Source organism: Onychostruthus taczanowskii, unplaced genomic scaffold (assembly GCF_017590055.1).
Source record: "Onychostruthus taczanowskii isolate IOZ18803 unplaced genomic scaffold, ASM1759005v1 scaffold18, whole genome shotgun sequence".
In the NCBI taxonomy this organism is placed as follows: Eukaryota; Metazoa; Chordata; class Aves; order Passeriformes; family Passeridae; genus Onychostruthus; species Onychostruthus taczanowskii.
Genome location: NW_024499017.1, coordinates 11,038,486 through 11,061,203, shown reverse-complemented (window position 1 = coordinate 11,061,203; position 22,718 = coordinate 11,038,486). Strand labels below are relative to the sequence as shown.

At 48.7% G+C, this 22,718-nt stretch overlaps 1 protein-coding gene across 1 annotated transcript; it reads left to right on the top strand.

Annotated features, from left to right (window-relative positions):
• The first annotated feature begins 1,561 nt into the window (after positions 1-1,561).
• COTL1 (coactosin like F-actin binding protein 1) lies at positions 1,562-22,234 on the top strand. Its single transcript, XM_041400616.1, has 4 exons — positions 1,562-1,724; positions 2,049-2,131; positions 12,589-12,746; positions 20,902-22,234. The coding sequence occupies exons 1-4, from the start codon at positions 1,648-1,650 to the stop codon at positions 21,010-21,012; spliced, it is 429 nt and encodes a 142-aa protein (XP_041256550.1). The 5' UTR covers positions 1,562-1,647; the 3' UTR covers positions 21,013-22,234.
• Positions 22,235-22,718: the final 484 nt, after the last annotated feature.

Genomic DNA, 22,718 nt, shown 5'->3' with positions numbered 1-22,718 from the left:
ACATTGGAGTCACCCACCTCTGCCCTAGGAAACATCAGGGACAAGGGATTGAAGGGACAAGGACAAGCAGCAGTGTTACAGGTATAAACAGCAGCAAGTGCCAATGGATGATAAAAGCAGACTACAAAAAATACATTTATGAGCAGATAATGCTCAGCATAAAGGCTTTAGAAAAAAAATGAAAGTGTTCCTAAAAGCAAAGAAAATCAATATAAATCCAGAAGTATTAATGTGTGATTATATTATCCTCCAGAGCCTGCAGATCCACCCGGTGTCCTACACTTGCACTGACTTCAGAAACATTTCCCTGTTCCCTATGACCTCATCGGCTCAGAGATGCACTGCAGCAGTGCCCCGGAGCTCCGGGAGCCTCACGTCATGCAGGGACGGACGGGGATGCAGCTGGGAGGAGCTGCGGGCAGGACTGGTGGCACTAAAGGGTCCCTGGCAGTCAGGGCTGGCTCTGGAGCTCTTGTCCCTCGGGTGTGACAGCTCTCAGTGACAGCGGGGTAATGAGGCTCCTACTGCTCAGCCTTCACAGGGACAGCACTGATGGGAAACGAGCAACCGTCATCCCCTGCAAACGTTAAAAGAAACAAAATGTGATACTTTTTATCAAGGAATGCAGATTTTTTATTAAATGGCAAATCCAACCCTAAAAAGAGGGTTAGTTTTAACGGGTTTTGAAACCCACTGAAATGCCGAAGGACTGGTTAATAAAACTCCAGTCCTTGGGCACGACATCACCTGGTGCTGTTTATTCCCAGCCGGGTTCTGCAAAGCAGAGACCTGTCTCTATTTCCGTGGAACTGAAACGCAGCCCCACAGGCAGCTTCAGCCTCTCAGCCCGCATCTCCCCGGAGCGCAGGGACTGGCGGGGATGCGGGATGGCTCCCGGGCATCTCCCCGGAGCGCAGGGATGGCGGGGATGCGGGATGGCTCCTGGGCAGCGCCGGGAGCCCGGCAGGGGGAGATCGCTGCATTGGAACGGGGCGAGCCGCTCAACACAGACACGGACACACACACAGCCAGACACACGGACAGACACACGGACAGACACACAGCCCCCCGCACACACCCGGCCCAGCAGCGGCTGTCACCACCCAAAGTCACCCCGGAGCCGCCGGTCGAGGCCTGGGCCGCCCTGAGCGCTGGGGTCCGGGATGCGAGTGATGCTCAGCTCCCGCTGTTCCGCACATCCCCGGGCCCCCATCCCCATCCCCATCCCCGGCCCCGATTCCCCGCTCACCTGCTCCGCTCCGCGCTACCTCCCGTGCTCCCGGCCCGGCCCCCGGCCCCGCCGCGCCGCCGCCGGCCGCTCCATCCCGGGCGCCGCCTCTGCCTCCTTCCTCCTCCCGGCCCTCAGCGCCTGCCGAAGCATCGGGGCGCTCCCAACACGGCGGCGGCCGGGAAAAGCATCCCCGCGGCGGGTCCGTGCCGTGCCGTGCCGGGCCGAGCCCCCCGCGCCCCCGTGCCCGGGCTATTGCATCACCGCGGTCCCCCCGCCGGGCCGGGAGGGGCCGGGCCAGGCCCCGCAGAGCCATTGGCGGCGGCGGCGGCGGGGGCCAGCGCGGTGCGGCAGCAGCGGCGGCCGCGGCCCCCCCAGCTCCGCGCCGCTCCGCGCTGCCCCCCCTCCCCTTCGCCCCCATGGCCACCAAAATCGACAAGGAGGCGTGCAGGGAGGCGTACAACCTCGTCAGGGACGATGCCACCGAGGTGAACTGGTAGGTGGCCCCCCGGCATCCCCCCGGACGGGCAGCGGGGCGCGGGGGTTCGCCGTCCCCTCTCCCCGCTCCCCAAAGGGTGGCTTCTACAGATCTTGTCCCCTTCTCCTCTTCCCCTCTTCCTAAAGGATGGGTTTTCCACAGCCTATTCTTCCCCATCTCCTCCTTTCCCTTCCTAAAGATTGTGACCGTTCGATGTATTCTTCACCTTCCCTTCCCCCGTTCCAAAGGGTGACTTTTAAACGTGTAATTCCCCTTTCCTTTCCCCCATTGGAAAGGTGACTTTTAACTGTATTATTCCTCTTGTCTTTTCCCTCCCCGAAGGGTGACGTTTAAGTACAATGGCTCTACAATCGTCCCTGGAGACCAAGGCGTAGACTACGAAACCTTCAAAAGGAAGTGCACAGGTAAGCTCCGTCTGCGGTGCTTTGGCACCTTTCCGCCCTTCCTGCTGCCCGCGGCGAGGGGGAAAGGACGGCAGGAAATTTGGGGGGACTGGGATTAGTGCTGCTGCTTCCCCGTGCCCGCCTGTCCTGCGGGATCGCCTTCCCAGCTCCACACAGTGCAACTCCCCCAAGTCCATAGTCCAGCCGGTCCTTTGTCTCACCCTTAGACTTCCCGTCCTCTGGGCTCTTTCTCCCCTCTTTGCACAATCTTTCACTGCTCCTCGGTTATAAACCAGATAAAACGCCTGATAAGCAACGGCCGCCTTGTTTGGCAATGCAATTTCGGGGCAAAACCGGCTCAGTTGTCGTGGCTAGAAAGATGCGGTCGTGCAGATCGTTGAGAATGAAATACTTATGAAATCCTTCTGAAAATCATGGCACGAAAGTGACTGCAGTTAGAAGGCTTGCTGGGATTTTTTTTTTAAAGACACGAAACCTGAGCGGAGGGTGGTCGTTCAAAGCTGGGCTGAACAATACAGCCATGCAAACAATCCAGCAATCGCAGATGTGGCGTTGCACAACCACAACTGTTGCGGCTCCAGGTTTAAACGTGGCAGTGGATTGTTGGGCTGCCGGCTGTGGGACGTGCAGGGCAGGAACAAAGCCTGGGGAAAATGAAGATAAATTCAGGAGTGTTTAACTGCGTCTGATCGTGACTTTTGATGAGTTTCACAAAAGCGGGTTTTGATTTTTATCTCAGTTTTAGTCAGTTTTCCTCCTATCTTGGCTGCTAGTTAACAATGTCACCAAGCGAGGTGAGATATGGAGTATTTTTTACTAATACTGGGTTACAACAAAGACTTACTCAGCCAGTTACTGTACAATCCAGTGCTGTGATTCACCTGTATTTTCAGAATTCTGTGTCTGAGCTGTGGAGGAATTGTGTTGAGCAGTCTCTGCCCTCCTAAGGTGGGGCAGTTCCCAGGGACACTGTGGGGCTGGGAGTCCCAGGGCTTGGCTGTGCTTTATTGAATGGAAAGGGAGAACTCCCAGGAAAGTAACTGAGGGTGGGACAGCTCTGATCAATCACAGGAGAAAAGTGTATTTTAGTCTTTGGAAAGGAGCCCTGAAATGAAGACGGTTTAGGCTGCTCTGCTACAATCTCACTGAGATTAATGCAGCCACTTGTTTCCAGCTGTTCCTGAGAACCTGCAGGGAAAATTCTCAGAATTAGGAAAGATCCTGTTGTGGTTGGTGTCAGAAGAGCTGATCCTGCACTGCAGGAACTCCTTCCCACTCAACTCTTTTTTAGTGGGCAACAGAAGGGAATAGCAATTACCTGGAACCCAGGGAGTCCCGGGGCTCAGCACTTTGCAAGTTCATGGCAGTGGTTAATTGTTCCCTTGGGAGGTCAATGACTTCAGGATCTGAGTTCTCTGTCTCCTCTCTTGGCCAACATAACTGAGCATCTCTGGTGTTTCCAGATATCTGAGGCTTGCAGGGGAGCCTTCCCATTTATTTTCTTTCCTTGCCTTTATACAGTCCCTGTCTTTCTTTTCATCTGAGCTGATTTTTAATGCTTTTCTGGAAGGGAGCCCCTTAAGAACTTCTTCTCCTCCATCCTGTGGCAAAGGGAATCCTTTTCTGGAGTGGCTGAGCAGGCAGAGGGGCTCTGGCAGAGCACAGGCAGGGGTTGGGTTGGGTAGGGTGAGGATGACAAATAGTGGAGGCACACACTGCACTCTGGAGTGTGGCCACATCTGTGTTCTTTACACACTTATAAACAGGGTGCTCAAACCAAGCTGGCCCCAAGATAGAAGAAAAGGAAATGTTCCATATTTTATAAATAAGCTCAGTAAGGAAAGAGTTAAATATAGGGCACTTGTGGGGTATTGTTAGCCTTTAGAGGGGAGCTAAATCCTTTAGAGCTGCTGCATTGCTCCCTGTTCCTCCTTTCCCTTTCCCCTGGCATGCACCTGCTGAGGGCTGTTCCCTGCCAGACCAGGGCCAAGAAGTTGTCCTCAAACCCACCTCTGGAGCACAGCTGCTGGAGGCTTTAAAAAAAGGCAAATTGAGCTGCCAGGTCCTTGGCTGAGAGCTGAAAAGGATCTTCCTCCACCCACGAATTTCGGTGCTGCAGTTGGGAAGGAAGAGATGCAAGTTTTGGAGGCTCCATCTGTGCAGCAGACCTTCACCTGGCCTGCTAGACATAGTCAGGAATCAAACCTTGTGCCAGCAGTGAAGTTGGAGCTTTCCTTCCCATCTGGAAGCGAGTGGAAGTAGAGTTGGTTGGAACATTTCTACTGGAACAAAGTCAGTGAAAAAGAGTAGCAAGGGATGGGGAAAGCTGTTGAATATTGTTTATTCTTGTTGCTACATCTCTTTCATCCTGATCTCTTCCATCTCCTTTTACATTTCATTGGAGAGGAGAAGAGATACTATCAGTGCAAACAGCTTCAGAAAATGCAATTAAAAATTTTAAAAACCTTGGTATCAGAACAAACTTCTTTGCTTTGAATTCCTGCTGAGAAACACTGCCCTGAAAGCCACAAAGTGCTGCAGCTGCCTCTGGTAGAAGCTGAGCATCATTTGGTGGTTGGAGGTGAGAGCAGGAGCTGGGAGTGCAAATCTCAGCGTGCAAAGAGTCACCGTCAGAGCTCGCTCTGCTCCACTTTCTGCACAGCTCTTTCTGAGCTGCAAACACCCGTGTCCCTGCTTTCTTTGAGAGCCATTCTTATGAAAAGCACCTTGGTACACGCTGCTCCCCTGCCGGGCCCTGGGCGGGGTCGCTGTTCCCTGGTTCCTGTGGCTCTAGGACCAGGAGGAGTTTTTGTAGCAGTTTGGAATCGCTTTGCCTGTGGTGGATGTCTTGCCTTGTGCAGTGGCAGAGGTCAGGGGGCTGGAAGGGGCTGTTGGTAACAAGGCTGTATTTTTGGTTTTTTCTCCCCTATCCATAACCCTTTCCATGCCCATCACTGCCTCTGCAAACCTGCTTGGGGAACCAGAGTGGCTGGGGACAAAGAGAAAGGAGAGAAACTGAAATTGCTGCTTTTAGAGGAAGTAGCAGCTGAGGGAGGCTGTGTCAGAAACCAGCTCTGCACACCTCTGGGGCTGCTGGGGGATGTGACACAGGTGCTGAGCTGGGCCAGGGAGGCCCATGCCCTGAGCCAGGAGCTGCTGCTGGCCCTGCTGGGTTCTTTCCTCTGCTGTGCTCTCACATACACCTCCCACATCAGACCTGCATCTTACAGATCCTGGCACAGGATCTTTTCTTCCTTCCATATTCACTAAGCTTTGTGTAGGAACAGAAAGGTTGAACAAACAGCATCATTAACCTATCACATTTTCCCCATCCCCGTTTGGGGACAGCAGTTGCCACTCCTAGAGGAAGGAAACATGGAAAGAAGAGCTCCTTCAGTGCCCTCTTGTTCAGGGTCCTGGGGTGATGCTGCAAACACAGCCTGACCCTGGACTTCTGCATGTCAGTCGCTGTCATGCTGTCCCTGTCAAGGTCTGTTTGTCTCAGACAACTCAAACACTGCCTGGGAGGCAGCAGACCCTGCTCTAGAGCCAGGCATTCATCTTCCCTGGCCTCCAAAGGCAGCCCTGCGTGTGTGGGACCTCTCCTCCTGCCTATCTCAAAGCAAAGCCAAGGAGATTGGTTTAAGCCAAGAAGGTTGGTTTAAGCCAAGGAGATTGGTTTAAGCCAAGAAGGTTGGTTTAGGCCAAGGGGGTTGGTTTAGGCCAAGGAGGTTGGTTTAGGCCAAGGGGGTTGGTTTAGGCCAAGGAGGTTGGTTTAGGCCAAGGAGGCTGGTTTAAGCCAAGGGGGTTGGTTTAGGCCAAGGAGGTTGGTTTAAGCCACTGGCACATCCTTGGGTGATTCAGAGGTGGCTCCTGGGGGTTCTTCCTCTTGCAGTCCTGCCTGATGGCCAGTGTCCTGTTCAATGGCCAGTGTCCTGCCTGATGGCCAGTGTCCTGTTCAATGCCAGTGTCCTGCCTGATGGCCAATGTCCTGTTTAATGGCCAGTGTCCTGCCTGTGCTGGCCCTGCTCTGACCCACAGAGTCAGGAGACCAAAGCTGAGGACATTCATTGTGTCAGGGTCACTGAACACTCTGTGTAGACCCCCCTGTCTCTTCTGGCTCAGGACTGTTTTGGTTGGGTTTAACAGCACAGATTATCTCTGCATTAAACAAGGACTTGATTCAAGGCTTCTGATCCATTTTACTTCCCAGTTCCAGCTCTTGCCCCTGCAGATGGCCTGGCTCCAGAGGAAGCATTAATTTGGTGGTTAGTACTACGTGCCATCAGTACACTTTGAAAAAAACCAGCTGAGCTGGTGCATTTGAAGCCAGAAAGAGATAAGAGTTGAAGGTTATTGTATGGAAGGATGTGACAGCTCTTAGGATTTTTTTTTGGATGTTTTTAATTTCAAAGTCAGCTGGTGATGCTGTTGCTGAGAAGAGCAGAATGAGTTACAACTGAAATGACATCCTGTGGAACTTTTGTGTGTGTGTGTTGTACCTGACTGCCCTGGACATTGCCTCAGTGTCTGTATTATGAAGCAGCAGAGCATCACATTGGCTCTGTCTGTGGTTTAATTTAATTTCTTTTTTAGTGTGTATTCTGCCATTAAAAAAAAAATGGAGTGGTCAGAAGGCTGGATTTCCCCCCACCTCCCCCCCTTGCCATATGTGAACAGCTGTTTCCAATGCATCTCTGACAAAAGAAATAATGAGCCTTTTATTTGGAAAGCCTCAGTGCAGATAAATAATTGCAATGACAGCATGAAATGGGATAGTTATTCATGTGTCTGAAAAGATCAGCCCAAAACCACACTGGGCATTCAGCAGCAGGAAGAACAGAAAAGCTTTAGAAGAACAGAAAATAAATACCCTGTAAAATCATTTGGGGTTGACATAAAATATTAGAAAATAGAAATAGAATTGGCTCCTAATAAAAATACAAGTTTTTTGGGGCTTAGATCAGTTGTCCCAGAAAGCCTGGGCTGCACATTAAAAACGTAGGAGCTGAGTTGAGAGATCACCAAGGTTACGTTGGCACCTGAGGTTGTAGGAAAGATTTGTAAAAACACACGAGGACATATAATGAGATAGGTGCTTATCTGCATTTGGCTGCATCTTAAGTTGCTAAAATGGGCCTTGTAAATCAATCTCCTACTGCTTTTGTTTTTCCTCTTCAGTTCATCTCTCCTGCTTTCCCTTACTGGCTATTTCAGGGAAGACCTGGGGCCACGGCTGGCTTATGGAGTTTGTCACCCTGCCCCTGTGCCCTCCCTGCCTGTGTGGACGTGCTCTTGGCAGGGTCACAGCGATCTCCTGGCTGCCAGCTGCAGCCCAGGCTTAGCCTGGCCCTGCTGTGGACAGGGTGTGGGTTTAGGGAATATTCTCACTGATTTTTGTGGGAGCAACTCATCAGGTCAAGGCCTGCAGTGATGGTAACTCTTGGGGGTTTTTTGTAACTCTTGGTAACTCTTTGGTTTTGTGAAGGTAACTGATGGTAACTCTTGGTTTTGTGATGGTGACTGATGGTAACATTGGTTTTGTGATGGTGACTGATGGTAACTCTTGGTTTTGTGATGGTGACTGATGGTAACTCTTGGTTTTGTGATGGTAACTGATGGTAACTTTGGTTTTGTGATGTTTAATTAAAATGTCATGGCTGTGGGTCTGCCTTTGCCATCCGTGATGGGCACAGGAGCAGGGAAAGAAGAGCTTTGTACCTTTTGCCTGCCCTTTGTTTTGGGGCCTGCCTGGCCCTTCTGGCCAACCAACAGCACCATTCCTTCCTTCAGGGAAGAGCTGGGTCCCCTTGCACTCCACTCTGCCCCCAGTATCCACCCAGGTCAGGAGAGGAGCCGTGACTGTCACTACCCCCTGGAGCAGAAAAGCCACTGTGGGGTCATTGTCCCCGTGCACTTGTGTCCCTGCACTCTCATCAGCCACCCCGAGTCACCTGGAGAAGGTTTGGTGCCCCAGCAAAGCCCTGTGGTGGGCTCAGACACGTCTGAGATGATTTAATGAACACGCTGGGGTGGAGCAAGGCAGCCCTGCACGAGAGCTGTGGGCTTGGTGCAGGGTTTAAGAGGAAAAAAACAGTGTAGGAGAGGTAAAGAATATTTCTGTCTGCACTTGTAGCCACGTGACCACAGGGCTGACTGAAGAGGTGGAAAATTGACAAATTAATCTAAGATTAATCCAATTGAAGCAAACAAATTAAATCTTCATGGAACCTATCATGCACTGTGGTACTTCATGTTGGACAGAAGACAAAAGCAGGTCAGTCCATCACCTGCCTTGCTGCCTGTGACCTTGATTCAGCAGGCAGGTGAGGCTGGGAGCAGTGTTTTTATCGTGGCACATCTCTGGCTTGGCCACTCAGAGCCCTCAGCCCGAGAACTGTGATGGTTTGGCAGTGTATTTCTTTCCTGCAGCTATTATCTTTTACTGATGACTCACTGCATTTTAATCTCATGGGGAATTTTTCAGTACAGCTGAACCAAAGCACTTGAGTGGATGTAGAAAAAGGGAAAGATACCGTGAAGGAAATCTCTGTAGCTTGGCATCAAGCTTTGTTGACAGCCAAGGGCAGCTTAATCAGAATATTTGGAAAATCCTGCCTTAGTGATAAATAAAGAGTTTGGAGAGAAATACCAAGTGATGCTTGTTAAGGCATTCATTGTGCCTCTCATTGTTTGTCCAGCCATTGTGAAGGGAGTCGTGGTATTAATTGAATAAACATTGTTAATTTCTGCTGTTTGGATCCTGTGCGATCTCAAATAAAGCTGCTATTTCCATTCTCCCCAGATCAGTTATTCACTTCTCTCTGCCCTGAAATTCACGTCTCGGTGGCTGGGAAGGGGATGGCACAGCTCTAGGCAGGATTTCCTCCTTCAGGGCAAATCTGTGCTGTCTCTCTCTGATTTGTTCTGCTCCCCTCACTCCCAGCAAATTCCTAAAACCACCGTGAGTGCTTTTGTGTGAGCAGGGGCTGGTGAATGTTAATGCCCTGAGATTTCTCGGGGAATTGGCACTGATGGCATTGATGACTTCCAGCGTGGGGAGTTGATGTGGTAGGGTAGAACTGATTAACTGTGAAAGAGGAAAGCTGGGAGTAGGGCAGAACTTGGTTCTGATCCCCTTATCACTCCGAACACGCTCCAGACTAATTGTGAAACTCAGCCACTTCTGCTCAGGGATTTTGACCTGCACTTGGAGAGGCTTATACCCAGGCTGAGCTAGCGCTAAAAACCTCTCCATCCGTCCCTGATGCCCTTTTAGGAACTGAGACATGTTAATTGCTCAGGGCTCCAATTCACATTCCCTCTCGGCTTTGTGTGCAGCGATTCACACCCGGCACTGCGAGCTGAGGCATCACGTTTGTGCTGAATACCCTGTGGCAGCTGAAGAGCCTGCTGTGCCTCCAGTGGGGATCTAAACCCTTGGGGAGACAGGAGGAGACAGCACCCAGCTGGGGTGTGAGCCCTTCAAGCCCACACAAGTGAAGCAGCCCCAGGAAAACCTGCCCAAGGTGACTCAGAGCCCCAGTCCAAGCTCAGGTGCTCATTGAACTTACTGGGACTGAACACGGTGGAGTCAGGGTTGTTCATGCTCAGGTGATCTCATGGATAAAAGCTGGAATTGCTGGATTTGGTTCTCTTTAGTGTCATGGAGCTGCTTTCAGCCAGGATGGGCAAGCACTGAAAGTTCTGCTGAGAAGCAAATCCTGCTGCTGCCAGGGAGCTGTGGGTTAATGTCAAAAGGAAATTATTCTGACAGACAAATTCATAGAATCCCAGAATGGTTTGTGTTGTAAGGGCCTTAAAGATCATTTCATTCCAGCCCCATCATAAGCAGAGACACCTTCCACTTTGACAGACAAATTCATAGAATCCCAGAATGGTTTGTGCTGGAAGGGCCTTAAAGATAATTTCATTCCAGCCCCATCCTTGGACACTTCCAGGGATGGGGCATTCCTGGAACTTCCTCTCTGTGCTGCTATGAAAAAGCACTGGATTTTCACATTCATTATTTTTTCCCCACTATCTTTATTACAAAGGGCACGCTGCAGTGTTCAGGCTCTGTGACAGCCTCTGTTAGAGGGGGCAGGGATGAAAAAACCCACAGGCTCAAGGTGGGGACAGACGGCTCCATGGGAAGGACAGTTTATGTTTAATATGCATGTGGTATGGCTTAATGGATGACAGCAGGAAATAAATTTTGCCTTGCTGCTGGTACCAAAACAGCGACCTAAGAATTCACTCTATCCTTCAGCTGCTGCTGCAGTGCTGAAATGCACAAATTCTGGACACTTAAAATTTTTTGAGACTATTATTTATTGTAAATATTACCAACTTAATGGCAGCAGATGAGTTTACTTCATTGCATAATCCCAATGGCAGTAGTCTCTCTCCCAGAGAGAAAGGTTCTCTAAGTGAGCAGGATTAGTGCAAGGTGTGATTTTTCCTGCAGCATCAGTGTGGTACCTTCAAACTTGATGGACCATGAAGAGAGCCAGGGAGCCTTTGTATTGCAACAGATCAGTGACACAAGCTGGGGAGTGCTAGGGCAGTGACACCATTGCAGTGCAGCAGCTCCCAGCACCCTGGGACTTCCAGGACTGTTCCCAGAGCAGCCACAGGACAGTTCTGGGCAGAGCGTGGCCTCCTTTGCTGTCAGAGCTGGGGAAGCAAGGCTGGCTCCTGGATCTGTTAATTGTAACATTAGGGGATTTACTGTCTCGCTTCACCTCGGGTATTTCCTGGCTGTCGCTTCATTTATGGTTCTAATCAATCTTGGGAAGAGGATTTACTGTCAGAACCAGCAGTCTCCACGTGCATTTCCTACACTCACAAGTAGCAGGGCAAATGAGAGAGAAGTTTTGTTTGCCTGCATGGTTGATACACGACTCTATCTCTCCTTCCAAAGATCCATCTGGATTTTTCCTCTGAATAAGATCTTTCTTTTTCTTTCTATTTTGAAATCTTCAGAGGAGTTTGTTTTGAACATTGTACTGGCTCACACACCCCCCCTACATCCATTCTCCAGTTTGCCCAGTATTACTCTGTCAGTGACAAAAAAATAAAAAAGAACAAAGAGAATAAAACAGAGAGCGCAGAGGTGGATTTTTTTCAGACTTAAAAAAATATTCTCTTTTCTCAAGGAGAATTTGTCTTTGTCCACACTTTGGCAAATCAAAGTGTTAAAGAAGCTCTGAGATCTGTTAGCTTGCAGAGAATATCCCAATTTTTTTTTTTTTAGCATTGATTTCTAGCAGCTTAGTTTCTGGGGATGAGCAATTTAGAGCTGCTTCTCCCCTGTCTCCCGAGCTCCTAGGGCTGTCCTGGCTGCTCGTGGAGCCTGCTGGGGATGTTGGCAGTCATTCCTACACCTGGAGCCTACATTTTCACCTGGCAATTAGTCAACCCAGAAAATCCCTCTAAGGCATGTTGAACTGGCCACAAGAAGTGTGCCAGGATTACAGGACTCTTCTCAGACAGCAGGTTTGTTCTTCTGGTTTGAGTCACCTCCTTTAAAAGGCCTTGAGTGACCTCTGAGAGATGAAGAAGCCGTGATTAGAAATATCCCACAATTGCACAAGTGTCCATCTGCTCTGCTTTCTGCCCTCCTGGTGGAAGGCTCCAGCATCCCTTGGAGCCTGGGGATGCAGGGGGATGGTGCTTGCTCCTGATCAGGAAGCTTCCAACTGCTCCATGAGTCACAGGAGGAGGAGGAGGAGGAAGGAGCTCTTTGAGATAAGAGTCTGCAAGGTTGTCACACATATGGCCAGGCTAAATTAGTCCGGTGTGAAGTAGCACAAACCAGCTGTGAAACAAGGATCAGCACAGCTCTAAAGTCCAGGACTTTTCCCTCCAGGGCTTTGGAATGAGTAGAAAAACACACCTGGGCAAGTAATTGCAGGTTTTTCTTTTCCTCCTTCTTCTCCCCTCCTTGTTATAAACTCATACTACAAGTGAGCCAGAAATGGATGGAAGGAGGGAGAAAGATCAGACTTGCACAATGGCCAGTTTCTGGTAATGCTATAAAATGTGACCCTAATCCTGCTATTCTGTAAGAAAGAGACACCAGGATATCACTGCCTTCCCTTCTTCACCAGACCTGCAGATGAATCATTTGGCTGAACATGTAACTGGGGTTAGCCCTGTGCTCTTGACCTGCCTGCTGACTGTATTTTAGCCATTTCCACTGTGCTGTGGGGTGTCCAGCACAGCCAGTTTCCTCCCAGTAACCCAGAGAACCCAGAAGGGGCAGAGCACATCTTGCAAGCACAGGGCATATCAGCAGAGCCCTGAAATGCCCCCTGATTCCCAAATGCTGGCACTGAAGCACGGGATCAGTGCCTTGCCTTGGTGTTTGAGAGCAGTAGACTCACCCTGGAGAAGGGGAAGGCAGGGATGTTGCTGGCTTTAATCCCTTTGTCCCTTTTTTGCCTCCGCAGACGATGTGCGATTGTTCGGCTTTGTCCGATTCACCACCGGCGATGCCATGAGCAAGAGAGTCAAGTTTGCCCTCATCACCTGGATTGGAGAGGATGTCAGTGGCCTGCAGAGAGCCAAAACTGGCACTGACAAGACTCTGGTCAAGGAAGTAGTACAGGTAACCTCTTCCTTACGCTCCTAACCACCAGCTCCCATCGCTGTTCTCTGTACCAGCACCAGCAGGAGGGAGAAAGAGGGAAGGGTGGCTCATGCTCCAACTTAGCAGTTAACCCCTTAAAAAGAAGACAGTTTCCTATTGCCTGTCTTCCTCCTAGGAAGGCTTGACATCTGCCCTTTGAGCACTCAGGCATAAAGAAGTATCTTTTGAGCTTAAGGCTGCCTTAGCTGTTTCATGAGGAGGGAATTTATGCATTCCCCTCATGGTCACCACTGTCTCCCATCCCCTTCCTTGACGTGGAAATAATTCACTATTGAATGATCATGAGCAGAATTAAGTTAAGCAGGTAAAATTAAACAGGAAAACCCACACCCTTGTTTAAACTTCTCCAGAGGCCTTTTGCCTTTGCACAGTGGATTTGTGGAGCTAATCACCCAAAGTCTGAAGTCCCTATGGCACCAATTAACTAACAGCTCTTAATGGCTAACTAGATATGAACAGGCTTTGTTTGGCCTTGGGCGTAGCAGGGAAAAGAGAAACGTGCTCAGTCCAAGTGAGAACAAACAACAGGCAGGAGAGAAGTGACTGCTGGGAGGCACAGCTGAGATCTGCCTGTGATGGAGAGGATGCTGATGCTTGGAATGTTTCTTCTGGAGGGGTATTTAAAGCAGGATTAGCTCTTCCAATGAAACATAGAACCAGCTCGCCAGAGCCTGAGAAATGGTTTTGTTTATGCTCTTGGAGAATGGGCTGATGATTAAATGAATCTCCCTCAATAACTGAGCTCTTGCCAGTGTAAAGAAACCTCCCAAGAGGACAGTGTGGAGGGTGAGAATGAAGCCCCCTCAACTCTCTGGTAGTTTATATGATACAGAAGATCACATTTAGATAAGAAGAATGAAAAAGACAATACATTCCTGTCCTTCCAGAGGATAACTCTGGCGCTAAATGTTTCAGAATGACGACTCAGAGGGGCCTGTTCACCAAAGAAACTTCCACAATGACACCTGAGAGACAGGAAAGCAAGTTCCTGCTCATGGGAAGCAGCTGAAACTGTAATTGTAGCTGAAGATGAAATTATAGAGTACTAACGAATGACTCTTATATGAGTCACTAAGCCCAAGATTTTCTTAAAAATCTGTTTAGACAATGTATTCCTGTTGAATTGAATAGCATTCCTGAGCACTGTGCTCAGATCTGTCCCTAGGTCTGTTATATATAATTTGCAATTTCACTTGTTTCATCTTTGATTAGTAGTCTGTACAAGTTAATAATCTGGTGGAGCTTTAACCATTCCTGGCTGTTACTTAAAAGCTTTCATATTCCAATTAGTCTATACTAAAAGATAAAAACAATACAACTGGTGCTTGATACACTTTTACTGAGCAACCTTGTCTATAAACCCCTGCAAAAGCATTTCTGAATGTCACAGCAATGGTGATCTCCTGTCCAGAAGAAATTATCTTGACAAGTATTTTGAATAGTTCTTGATATGCAACTGAATCCCTCTGAGTGCAGTGAGATAAAAGCAGAACTATTTTCTTCTTTTTATGCCTGTGACCTTGCAGGTAATCTGTCAGAATAAACAAGGACAAGTAAATCCAACTGAAATTTAATGGAGGGAGTTTATCCCAGAGCTATTTCACTCTTAGCAGTTCCCTTGACCTTCAGGTACATTCTCAGCGTTGTGTTTTTTACAGAGATTATTTGAAATGTGACTTATACATAGAAGAATACACTTGGTTTTTGTTTTTTGTTTTTTGGTTTTTTTTTTTCTGTAATGATAAACTACAAATCTTAGCCAGTGTTGGTTCATCATTTGGAATAAGCAGTACCCTAAGGTGGGAGTTTTTTGGTCTGAATGGGTGCAGGTGCATTTGGGCCCACAGGTGCACTCACCCTATGGAAGGGTGGCACAAGGAGGCTTTTTGTACGGCTTTGAGCTACTCAAGGGACAGCCTGGATTCCAGAAGAGCACTCTTCACTCTGAGAAGCCCTCAGCAAAACCTGAAGGGCTCTCACAATCTTGTGCTATTTGCCAAAGCACTTGTGGGTCTTTATTTAAGACCCAAGTGTGAGGGATTCCTGCTGTATTGATGAACTGGGGCTGAGCTCTGCTCAGGGCTGAGCAAACACCAATAAATGTTGCTGTTCCTGAGACCAAGTGACAGCCAGTCAGCTCAGGCACCTCCTGCCAGCACAGCCCAGCCCAGGGATAACGAGGATCCCACCCAGGGATGGTTCATGGTCACCCAGAAGCACCTGCCATAAGGAAAACACAGGGAACATGAACTGGGGAGGAGTGGATTAGGGGCTGGGAACAAAGGGATGAACCTTTACAAAGCACAGGGAGGAACTGGGCTGCCCTGGCTCTTGTGTTCCTCCCTTGGAAGGAGGAGCAGGGGCTGTGAAATCAGTGGGGAGATGGCTCTGGAAGCAGTGCTGATAGTGAGTGCAAGAGGTTGCCAGAAAACCTCTCAGGAAGAAAGGACAATTGATTTTTAGCTGTAATAACTGTCAAATGACAGGGGTGGATCTCATCTGCTACAAATAGCTGTAGTTCTTCTGATCTGTGCTAGATGAGAGCCAGGTCTTCTGGCCCTTCTTGGACCTGTGCTCATTACCTCTTTAATGTTGTTGGAAAATGGGTTTTGAATTTATTGTATTTCTTTTGGATTGTATAAAAATCTATTTAAGGAACTATTAGGAGCTTTTTTTTTTTTTTTTTTTCCCACAGCCATTTATTTTTCCATCCTTTCCTCCTTAACTCAGCTGGAAATCTTGGCTCCAGCTTTCAGCCTGTTCCAAGCAGTTCAGCTGCGAGCAGATTTAGAAGTAAGGCCAGGATGGGGAACAAGTATTTATCTGTATAAATGGGTCTAGTTAAGTCCTACTGTGTGAGACTGCTGTGAAATGGAGGCAGGGAGCAGGGGGATGCACAATCCCACCTTCTACCCACTGGGCTCCTCTCCATGCCAAGGCCAGATCTAATGGGGGAAGAATGGCACAGAATTTCCCATTGCAGGTGGCTGCTTAAGATGGTTGGGAGATCATTTCTGGGGCAGAGTCTAAACCTGCCCCTAGAACAATCTAAACAACTGGGAACTTCGTGGAGCAGTGACTCCTGCATCTGTTTGGCAGCAGCCATGTGGCACCTTGTGCCCAGGGTGAGCTGGCAGATGAGTTCAGAGAGCCACCCCACAGCACTGGTGTCCCCTGTGAGCACTGGGAGTGGCACCTGGTGCTGCAATGGGGTGGTTTTGATGTAAACACGAAAGAAATGGAGGCAGGACTTGGTTTCCCTCTGAGTGTTCCTTCCTCTCTGTGAACTCGTGTCTCTTTTTGATTGCATTTCCTATCAGGAGATTTTAACTCTTCCTCAGGCAGCCTTGGGGTCTTTTTCCTGACAGGGCTGAATTCATGTCCTGCTGGACTCTCCGAGCAAAGGGACTGCCCAATCCTTGCCAGTTTGTCAGATTTTCCATGGATTTTGACTCCTTTCTGTTTTCATCAGCACTCCTTCCCCCACAAATCATGTGCTCTGTTATTTCCCTAATTCATATTCAGGGTAAAACAGCTCAGTTTCTGTGAGCAAATATTCGAGGCATTTTATTCATCATTATTTTTGGTGAGGAATTCATCTGGCTTTCATGATGTCAACAGCTCTGCTGCGTTCCTGTTTTGCAGCTTACACCAGATCTATTTTTTTTTGCTCACCTTTCCCTTTTCCTCTGGATTTCTCACTGCACTGATGATGGTGTCCCACTGATGGGGGCCCTGTCCCTGATCTTGGGATCACACAGAATTCCCTGTATGTGCTTTGGTTTTCTCGTATCAGTACCGAGTCCTGACCAGAAGATGAAATAGCTAAATTAAAGCAGAAGGTTTAATAGCTTTGTTAGAGGCAGAAAATCAAACTCACAGGGAACAGCTATGTCATGGTGACTTTAAGAGTTACTCATGAGGGTGAGTGAGATCCTGCTGGGAGGGCAAACTAAATTCTGCTTTTGGGCTGTTTTTCCTGTTCTGGTTTACTGTAATGACCATAGCAAATGGATATGGATTTACAAGAACTCCTAATCTAGAGAAGAGGGTTAGAATCAGCAGCTTCTCATCTCCCTGTGTCTGACACATAGACTTGTGACTCTTCCAGTGGGATGAAGCACAGCAGGGAGAATTTGCAGAGCAGCTGAAATGCAGCTCCCATTGCTGAGACAAGTGTTTGCCAGAGGTTTGGACTGGCTTCTCTCAGAGTCTGGAACTGGTCCATGTAAAATTGGCAGGGAGCAGGTTTGAAGAGAGGGTTTTTGCTGAGCTTGGAGTCTGACAGCTGAGTGCAGGAGCAGGTTTGCTGTAGGCCTGGGACTCAGACCATGCTGGAGAAGAAACCTGGGAGATGCCATCTCCTCTGCTCTGCATCTGCACTGAGGGTGAGGTGACCAGTGGCTGGGAGTGGTGACATCAAGCACAGTAGAACTGAGGATTCTGAACATCAGCAGAAGCTGCTGGAAGCCCCTGTAAAAACAAAATAAATGGCAAGAAGCTGCTCAGCTACCTGGCACCATCTGTAGCTGCTGGGAATTGTCTGTGGACTATCCAAGGATTTTACTCCTGGCTTCAGGCTTCCCAAGCTGGGATTTTAAAGGGCCTCTGCAGACCTGGTTTGGTACGATATCTGCATCACACAGATTTTCCCTTGGGGAGTTTAGGGAAATTTTATAGCCCATATGCTAAACATTCAAGGCTTGGAAGAGAGGAAGAAAATCTACTCCACCCTTTTTTCCCCCCTTTAAGTTGGCTGGAAGAGAAGGATTGAGCTTTCTGCACAAATTCCATGCTTCCCAGGGAGGGATGCAGGCTCCTTCTTTGCTCCTGCATGCTTGGAGCCCTTTCGGTGCCTGGTGTGTCTGGGACAGGGGATGGCATTCCAAAACTGTGACCCTCAGGCACAGAGAGGTGCGTTGGAGACCCAGGAGTGAACCTCAGTATTTCTGTGTGCTGTTCACTGAATTGAGAGGCAAAGCAAAGAGACTGTGGTCACTGTTGTGTTGTGAGAGTGATAAAGATAAATGGCATCATTGTTTTTGTTATCTGGAGGCTGCTGCTGACTGGGATGAAGACAAAGGCTAGAATTCACTGGCAGGGCTTGCTGTGGTTGTAGGAAGCCTGGGGCTGGGGGGAGGAGAAGGGAAAAGGAAGTGGAGGATGTAAGATGAAGACACATGTCAGCAAAGCTAGGGCCCAAGCATCAGAGTTATGCACAGTGCCTTAGGATTTGCACACTGAACAAAAGCCCAGCCCCAGAGAGCTCAGACAGTAAATTCAGGGTGATGAGGGAGGCTGTGGCTGGAGAAAGTCAAGCAGGATGTTAAAATCAGAAATTCCAGGCACCAAACTCACCAAAAGCATCTTCCCTACTTGGGGCCAGGCTTGAGGAGACACTGTGGTGGGTTAGAGCTGGTGTGAGGAACCAAGGAGGACCCTGAGAGAATGGAATAAAGCAGAGTTATTAATAGCAGTGACCCAGATTGCACTCTGAGGGTACAAATCTGGCACAAGAGGTGGCCCAGTCAGCTAAGAGGATATTTAAGAGTGGCTGGGAGCAGAACCCATCTGGCCACTGCTAGGGGGATGCTGTTCATTCCTTGCAAGGCGTCTTGGTGGTGCTGATGTGAAATGGTGGCTGCTGCCCACAGATCATCACCCAGGAGTCATCTGGATAAGTGTCTACTTGAGAAGGCATCTGAGTAATTATATTTACTTTGTGGCATATGTAATTAGTTCTCTCTGTTTGGGCATGAGTGCACTTGCAGTTTCAATTTCAAAATCAGCTGGATTCTGCAGAGTGGGCATTGAAGAAAACCCTCCCCACACTTATAAAATACACTTTTCATGGAATCCCTCTCAGAAATGGTTTTATGGCCTCAGTTCTCACAAAAGCAGAGCAAAGACTCACCCTGAAATCAAGTAGTCCTGGGTAATATGCTCCCAAGGTGAGGAAAATTTGTTAAAGCTAGTACCATAGAAAAGGAATTGGAAAGGCTCAGCTCAAAACTCACATAGAAGCATCAAATAGCTGAAAATCCTGGGGCTGGTCTTAGCAAGAGCTGAGCTTTGCAGAGATGTCACCCTGGAGACCTGGAAGTAGGACGCTCGTGAGCATGACTAAATCTGATGGTTTGGGCAGTTTGCCTCCTTATTTCTATCTTAAAAAAAAAAAAAAGAGAGAAAAAAAAGAAGAAAAAAAAAGAGAAAAAGTAAAGGACTTGTTTTTCTCTGCAAAGCAATGTCTTTCCCATTTTCCCTGGACTCTGCCAAGCCGTGGATGAGTGCCTGTGCTGTCCCCACGGCCAGAACAGCCCAGCGTTGCAGGCAGTGCAGCAGGGCTGTCACCCGGAGCGCTCTGTGGAGCTGCCCATCAGGCAGAGCAGAGCACACACGGCTCCTGAGTGCTCCCAGGATTTCCTGCAGTGTGAAACAGGATCAGCACCAGCCCGCCGGGGGGAGGAGGGAGCTGTTTTCCTCTCCTTTCCATTTCTCCCAGGCATGAAAGAGGTGCTGAGGCTCCTTCAGGCTGCATCCTCCTCCACCCCCTCCTTTATCCGACTCTGATCCCAAACTGAGACCCTTGAGATGCTGCCAAATAAAGAGCTCTCCCATGGCTTAGAGGCTGAAACCAATTAGAAGCCCCCCTTCCCGTTGTGCCAGGGCTGTGCCAGTGCCAGGCAGACCCACACAGGATGCCTGCTGCCCTCCCAAAGTGTTCCCTCCTTCTCCATCACATTTTGGGGAGCTCACTGCCCAGGGATTCGGGCATTGCAGATTCCCTGAGATGCCACAGCAAAAGTGTTGGCATTTTAATTCATATTTTTGCTGGAGTGCAGTGGATGCTTGTGTTTGTCATGTCTGTGGGGTGGGGGAAGGGAGACTCATGCAGTGCTCTCAGTTGTGGTTAGGAAGGGGAGGAAAATGCTAAAGCAAGCAGCAAACAGGCTGTTTGCTGAGATGGCTGTGCTCACACAGGGATGCCATGCCAGCCCTGCTGGGAGGCAGGAAGGACAGCCCCCAACAAGGGAAAAAATCCCCGAGCTGCCACTGCTCTGACCAGAGCCCTAAAGGCACCCTGAGATCCCATTCTGCTCCCAGCAAGGTTTTCTGTATCCCCAGCCTCACGTCCCAGTGCTGCCCAGGGCTTGCCCTGATTTTTTAAGATTTTCTAAGTCTTCTGATGTTTACATTCTTGTAGCAAACTTTCTCACACACTTTATGTAAATTACTTATTGTTTTGCATCCTTTTATGGAAGAGGAGAAATTTGATGGGCTGTTGGTTTGTCCAGTGTCATTGGAGAGGTGGCACTTTCACCCTCCAATCCACTGCCACCTTTGGAAATAAGTGTTGGAGTCAGAAAATCAACTTCCCTTTTTAACCTTGAGAGCAGCAGCGTGTTGGTGCTGTGTTTTTTCATGTCCTATAACAACATTGCCCAGCTTCCAGGGGCTGCACAGAGCTCTCCAGCAGGGAGGAAGCTGCCCTGCAGCACACAAGTGCATCCATCCAGGAGGTCCCTTGGGACACAAAGCACAGGGCACAGCCTGTGGTCTGGCTTTGGCCACAGCGTGGAGATGAGGGCAGGAGGCACTAACTCCACTGAAGGAGCTGTGTTTGCTCCTGGGACCATCCTGTGCTGCTCAGTCCTTCTCAGGTGTGACACTGTAGTGTACTGTGGCATGGTGCTGTTCTTTTTTTAGGAGAAGGGGCCCAAAAAAGGGCACAGAGAGGATTAGTGACTTGGCCAAGATTATGCTGAGGGTCAGTGGCGGTCAGCAGGTCAATAATTTTGAGGGTTTCAGTTCACATACTGCTTAGGGAACTTGGCCTAACCTGGCCTGTGCATCTCCAGGAAGAGCTGCTGCACCCCTGCATTGGGTGTGCAGTATCTACTGTGGAAGTAGATACATCACATTTTTCCAGGTTAAGCATTGGGTTTTGCCTTCACCAGCCCTCTGTCTCATCCACAGCTTTGTATTTATCATCCCAGCCACAGGAGATCAGGGTATGCAGCTCAGACACCCAGGGAAGCTGGATAACCCATCTTCATTCAGCTACTTAAAAATATCCCCCTTTGCTAACAGGCTTTTTCTTTATCTCTTGCAGAACTTTGCCAAAGAATTTGTGATCAGTGACCACAAAGAACTGGATGAGGATTACATCAAGAACGAGCTGAAGAAAGCAGGGGGGGCTAATTATGATGCACAGACTGAGTAAAGGCAGGAACCTCCTGGCACCATCACCTGGATCTCCAAGGGAGGGCAAAGGCACAACAAACTAACACACCTGAGACATGAGGCAACTGAACTCCCCAGCTTTCTGTGGCTGCACCTAAGAACTCCCTTTTTTGCATTCAGAGGACTTTTATTTTCCATTCTCTCTCATGAAACATTCCTCTCTGGGGCTCTGTTTTTCTTTTTTCCCCCTTTTTTTTACTCATAACTCTGTCTCGCACCTGCGGAATTTAGGTTTGGCTCTGCTTTGGTCCTATTCAGCCCTGTGTTTGTAGAGGCTTGCCACTGTGTCCTTCTTCATGTCTGTGTGTTTTACTTGGGCTCAGCCTGGTCTCTGAGGGAAGAAAGTTTTTGGGGAGTTCTGAACATCGATTACTTTAATTTTGGAAAAATTTGTTCTGACTGATATTCTTGGGAATAACATTATTTGCTGTTCTAGGCTCAGATCAGCTTGAGATGACTTCCCTCAAACTTTGATTAAATCATCTAAGCAGAAATGTCCAGCTGAAATGTTATCTAACAGCTTCAACAACAAAGCCAACAAACAAAAAAAGTATTTGAGTCCTGATAAATGGGAATAAATTTGCCTTAAACATTGCTTGACAGTTGCTATGCTCTGTGCTGCATCTCTGTCCCTCCCTGTTAAAAAATAAGATCCACCACAATCCTAAAGTGGCTTTTGTTGCTTTTTGGAGGTGTCACAACACAGTAAACTGAGGGGCTTAGAAATGTCTGGACGCTTGGTCACTATTTTGTGTACGTTGGTCTCTGGGTTTGTATCTGACTTTGCTAATGCTGGGGCTCAGGAGGTGAAACTGAAATGCATAGATTTCCTTTTTCAATGATGTCTGAAAAAAATAGCAGCTGCTGAATCCTTCCCTGCCCCTGTCCCCACTGGTTATTCTGCAGTTCAACACAACATCTTCAGCTCCTTGGGGCCTTTGGCAGTGAACATCCTCCAGCTGGGACCAAGGGATGGGGCAGGGCAGCTCCATCCCAGCTGGGGTTAAATATTCAACTGCAGAAGCCCACAGAGAATCTGGGCTCACTTTGGTACCAAACTATTTGTTTGTGGGGGCTTCTCTGTATGGCTTTTGTTTTTCCATCCAAGGTAACTGTCCCCAGAATGCCATGTTGGGAGAGGCTGTGGGGCTTGGGAGTCAGCGCTATAAATCCATTCCAGAAATAAATGTTTTTCAAGAACAGTTCTCAGCGACTCTGTTGTTCTTTTACCTTCCCTGCAACAAACCCATATTAGGAGGTTTCTTAATCCTTGGTGTGAAGCTTTGAGCCCCTGCAATCTTGGGGCTATTAGGAGAATTAAACACTGGCTTAGAGGTAAAATGATCCCAGTGCCTGCAGCCCTGGTCTGCCCCTCTCTGCTCTGAGAGGCAGAGGTGACCACAGTGCACCTGACACACTTTTTGTTCAGCAGCTCTGCTTCTCCATTTCCAGTGCCAGAATACCAAGTGGGAATTGTAATTAGGTCAAAGAGAATTTCACAGCCACGGAAAATAAATGTAGAGAGGTCAGGAATAGATTTGGGAATAAGAACAACACTTTCAGACAAGTTTTGCAGCTTCCTGCGCAGGGTTACCTGGGGCATTACAGTTCTGGCCAGGATGTCCTAAACCTTGCCCTGAAAGAAGGGAAATGATTGTTTTTTACAGGACTGACAGCAGGGACAGG

What these genes read in the sequence shown, in the direction of transcription:
- COTL1 (XM_041400616.1), top strand. Translation starts at nt 1,648, where the DNA reads ATGGCCACCAAAATCGACAAGGAGGCGTGCAGGGAGGCGTACAACCTC. An exon ending in GATGCCACCGAGGTGAACTG is followed by an intron (nt 1,725 to 2,048) that starts GTAGGTGGCCCC and finishes CCCTCCCCGAAG; the next exon opens with GGTGACGTTTAAGTACAATG. An exon ending in TGGTCAAGGAAGTAGTACAG is followed by an intron (nt 12,747 to 20,901) that starts GTAACCTCTTCC and finishes TATCTCTTGCAG; the next exon opens with AACTTTGCCAAAGAATTTGT.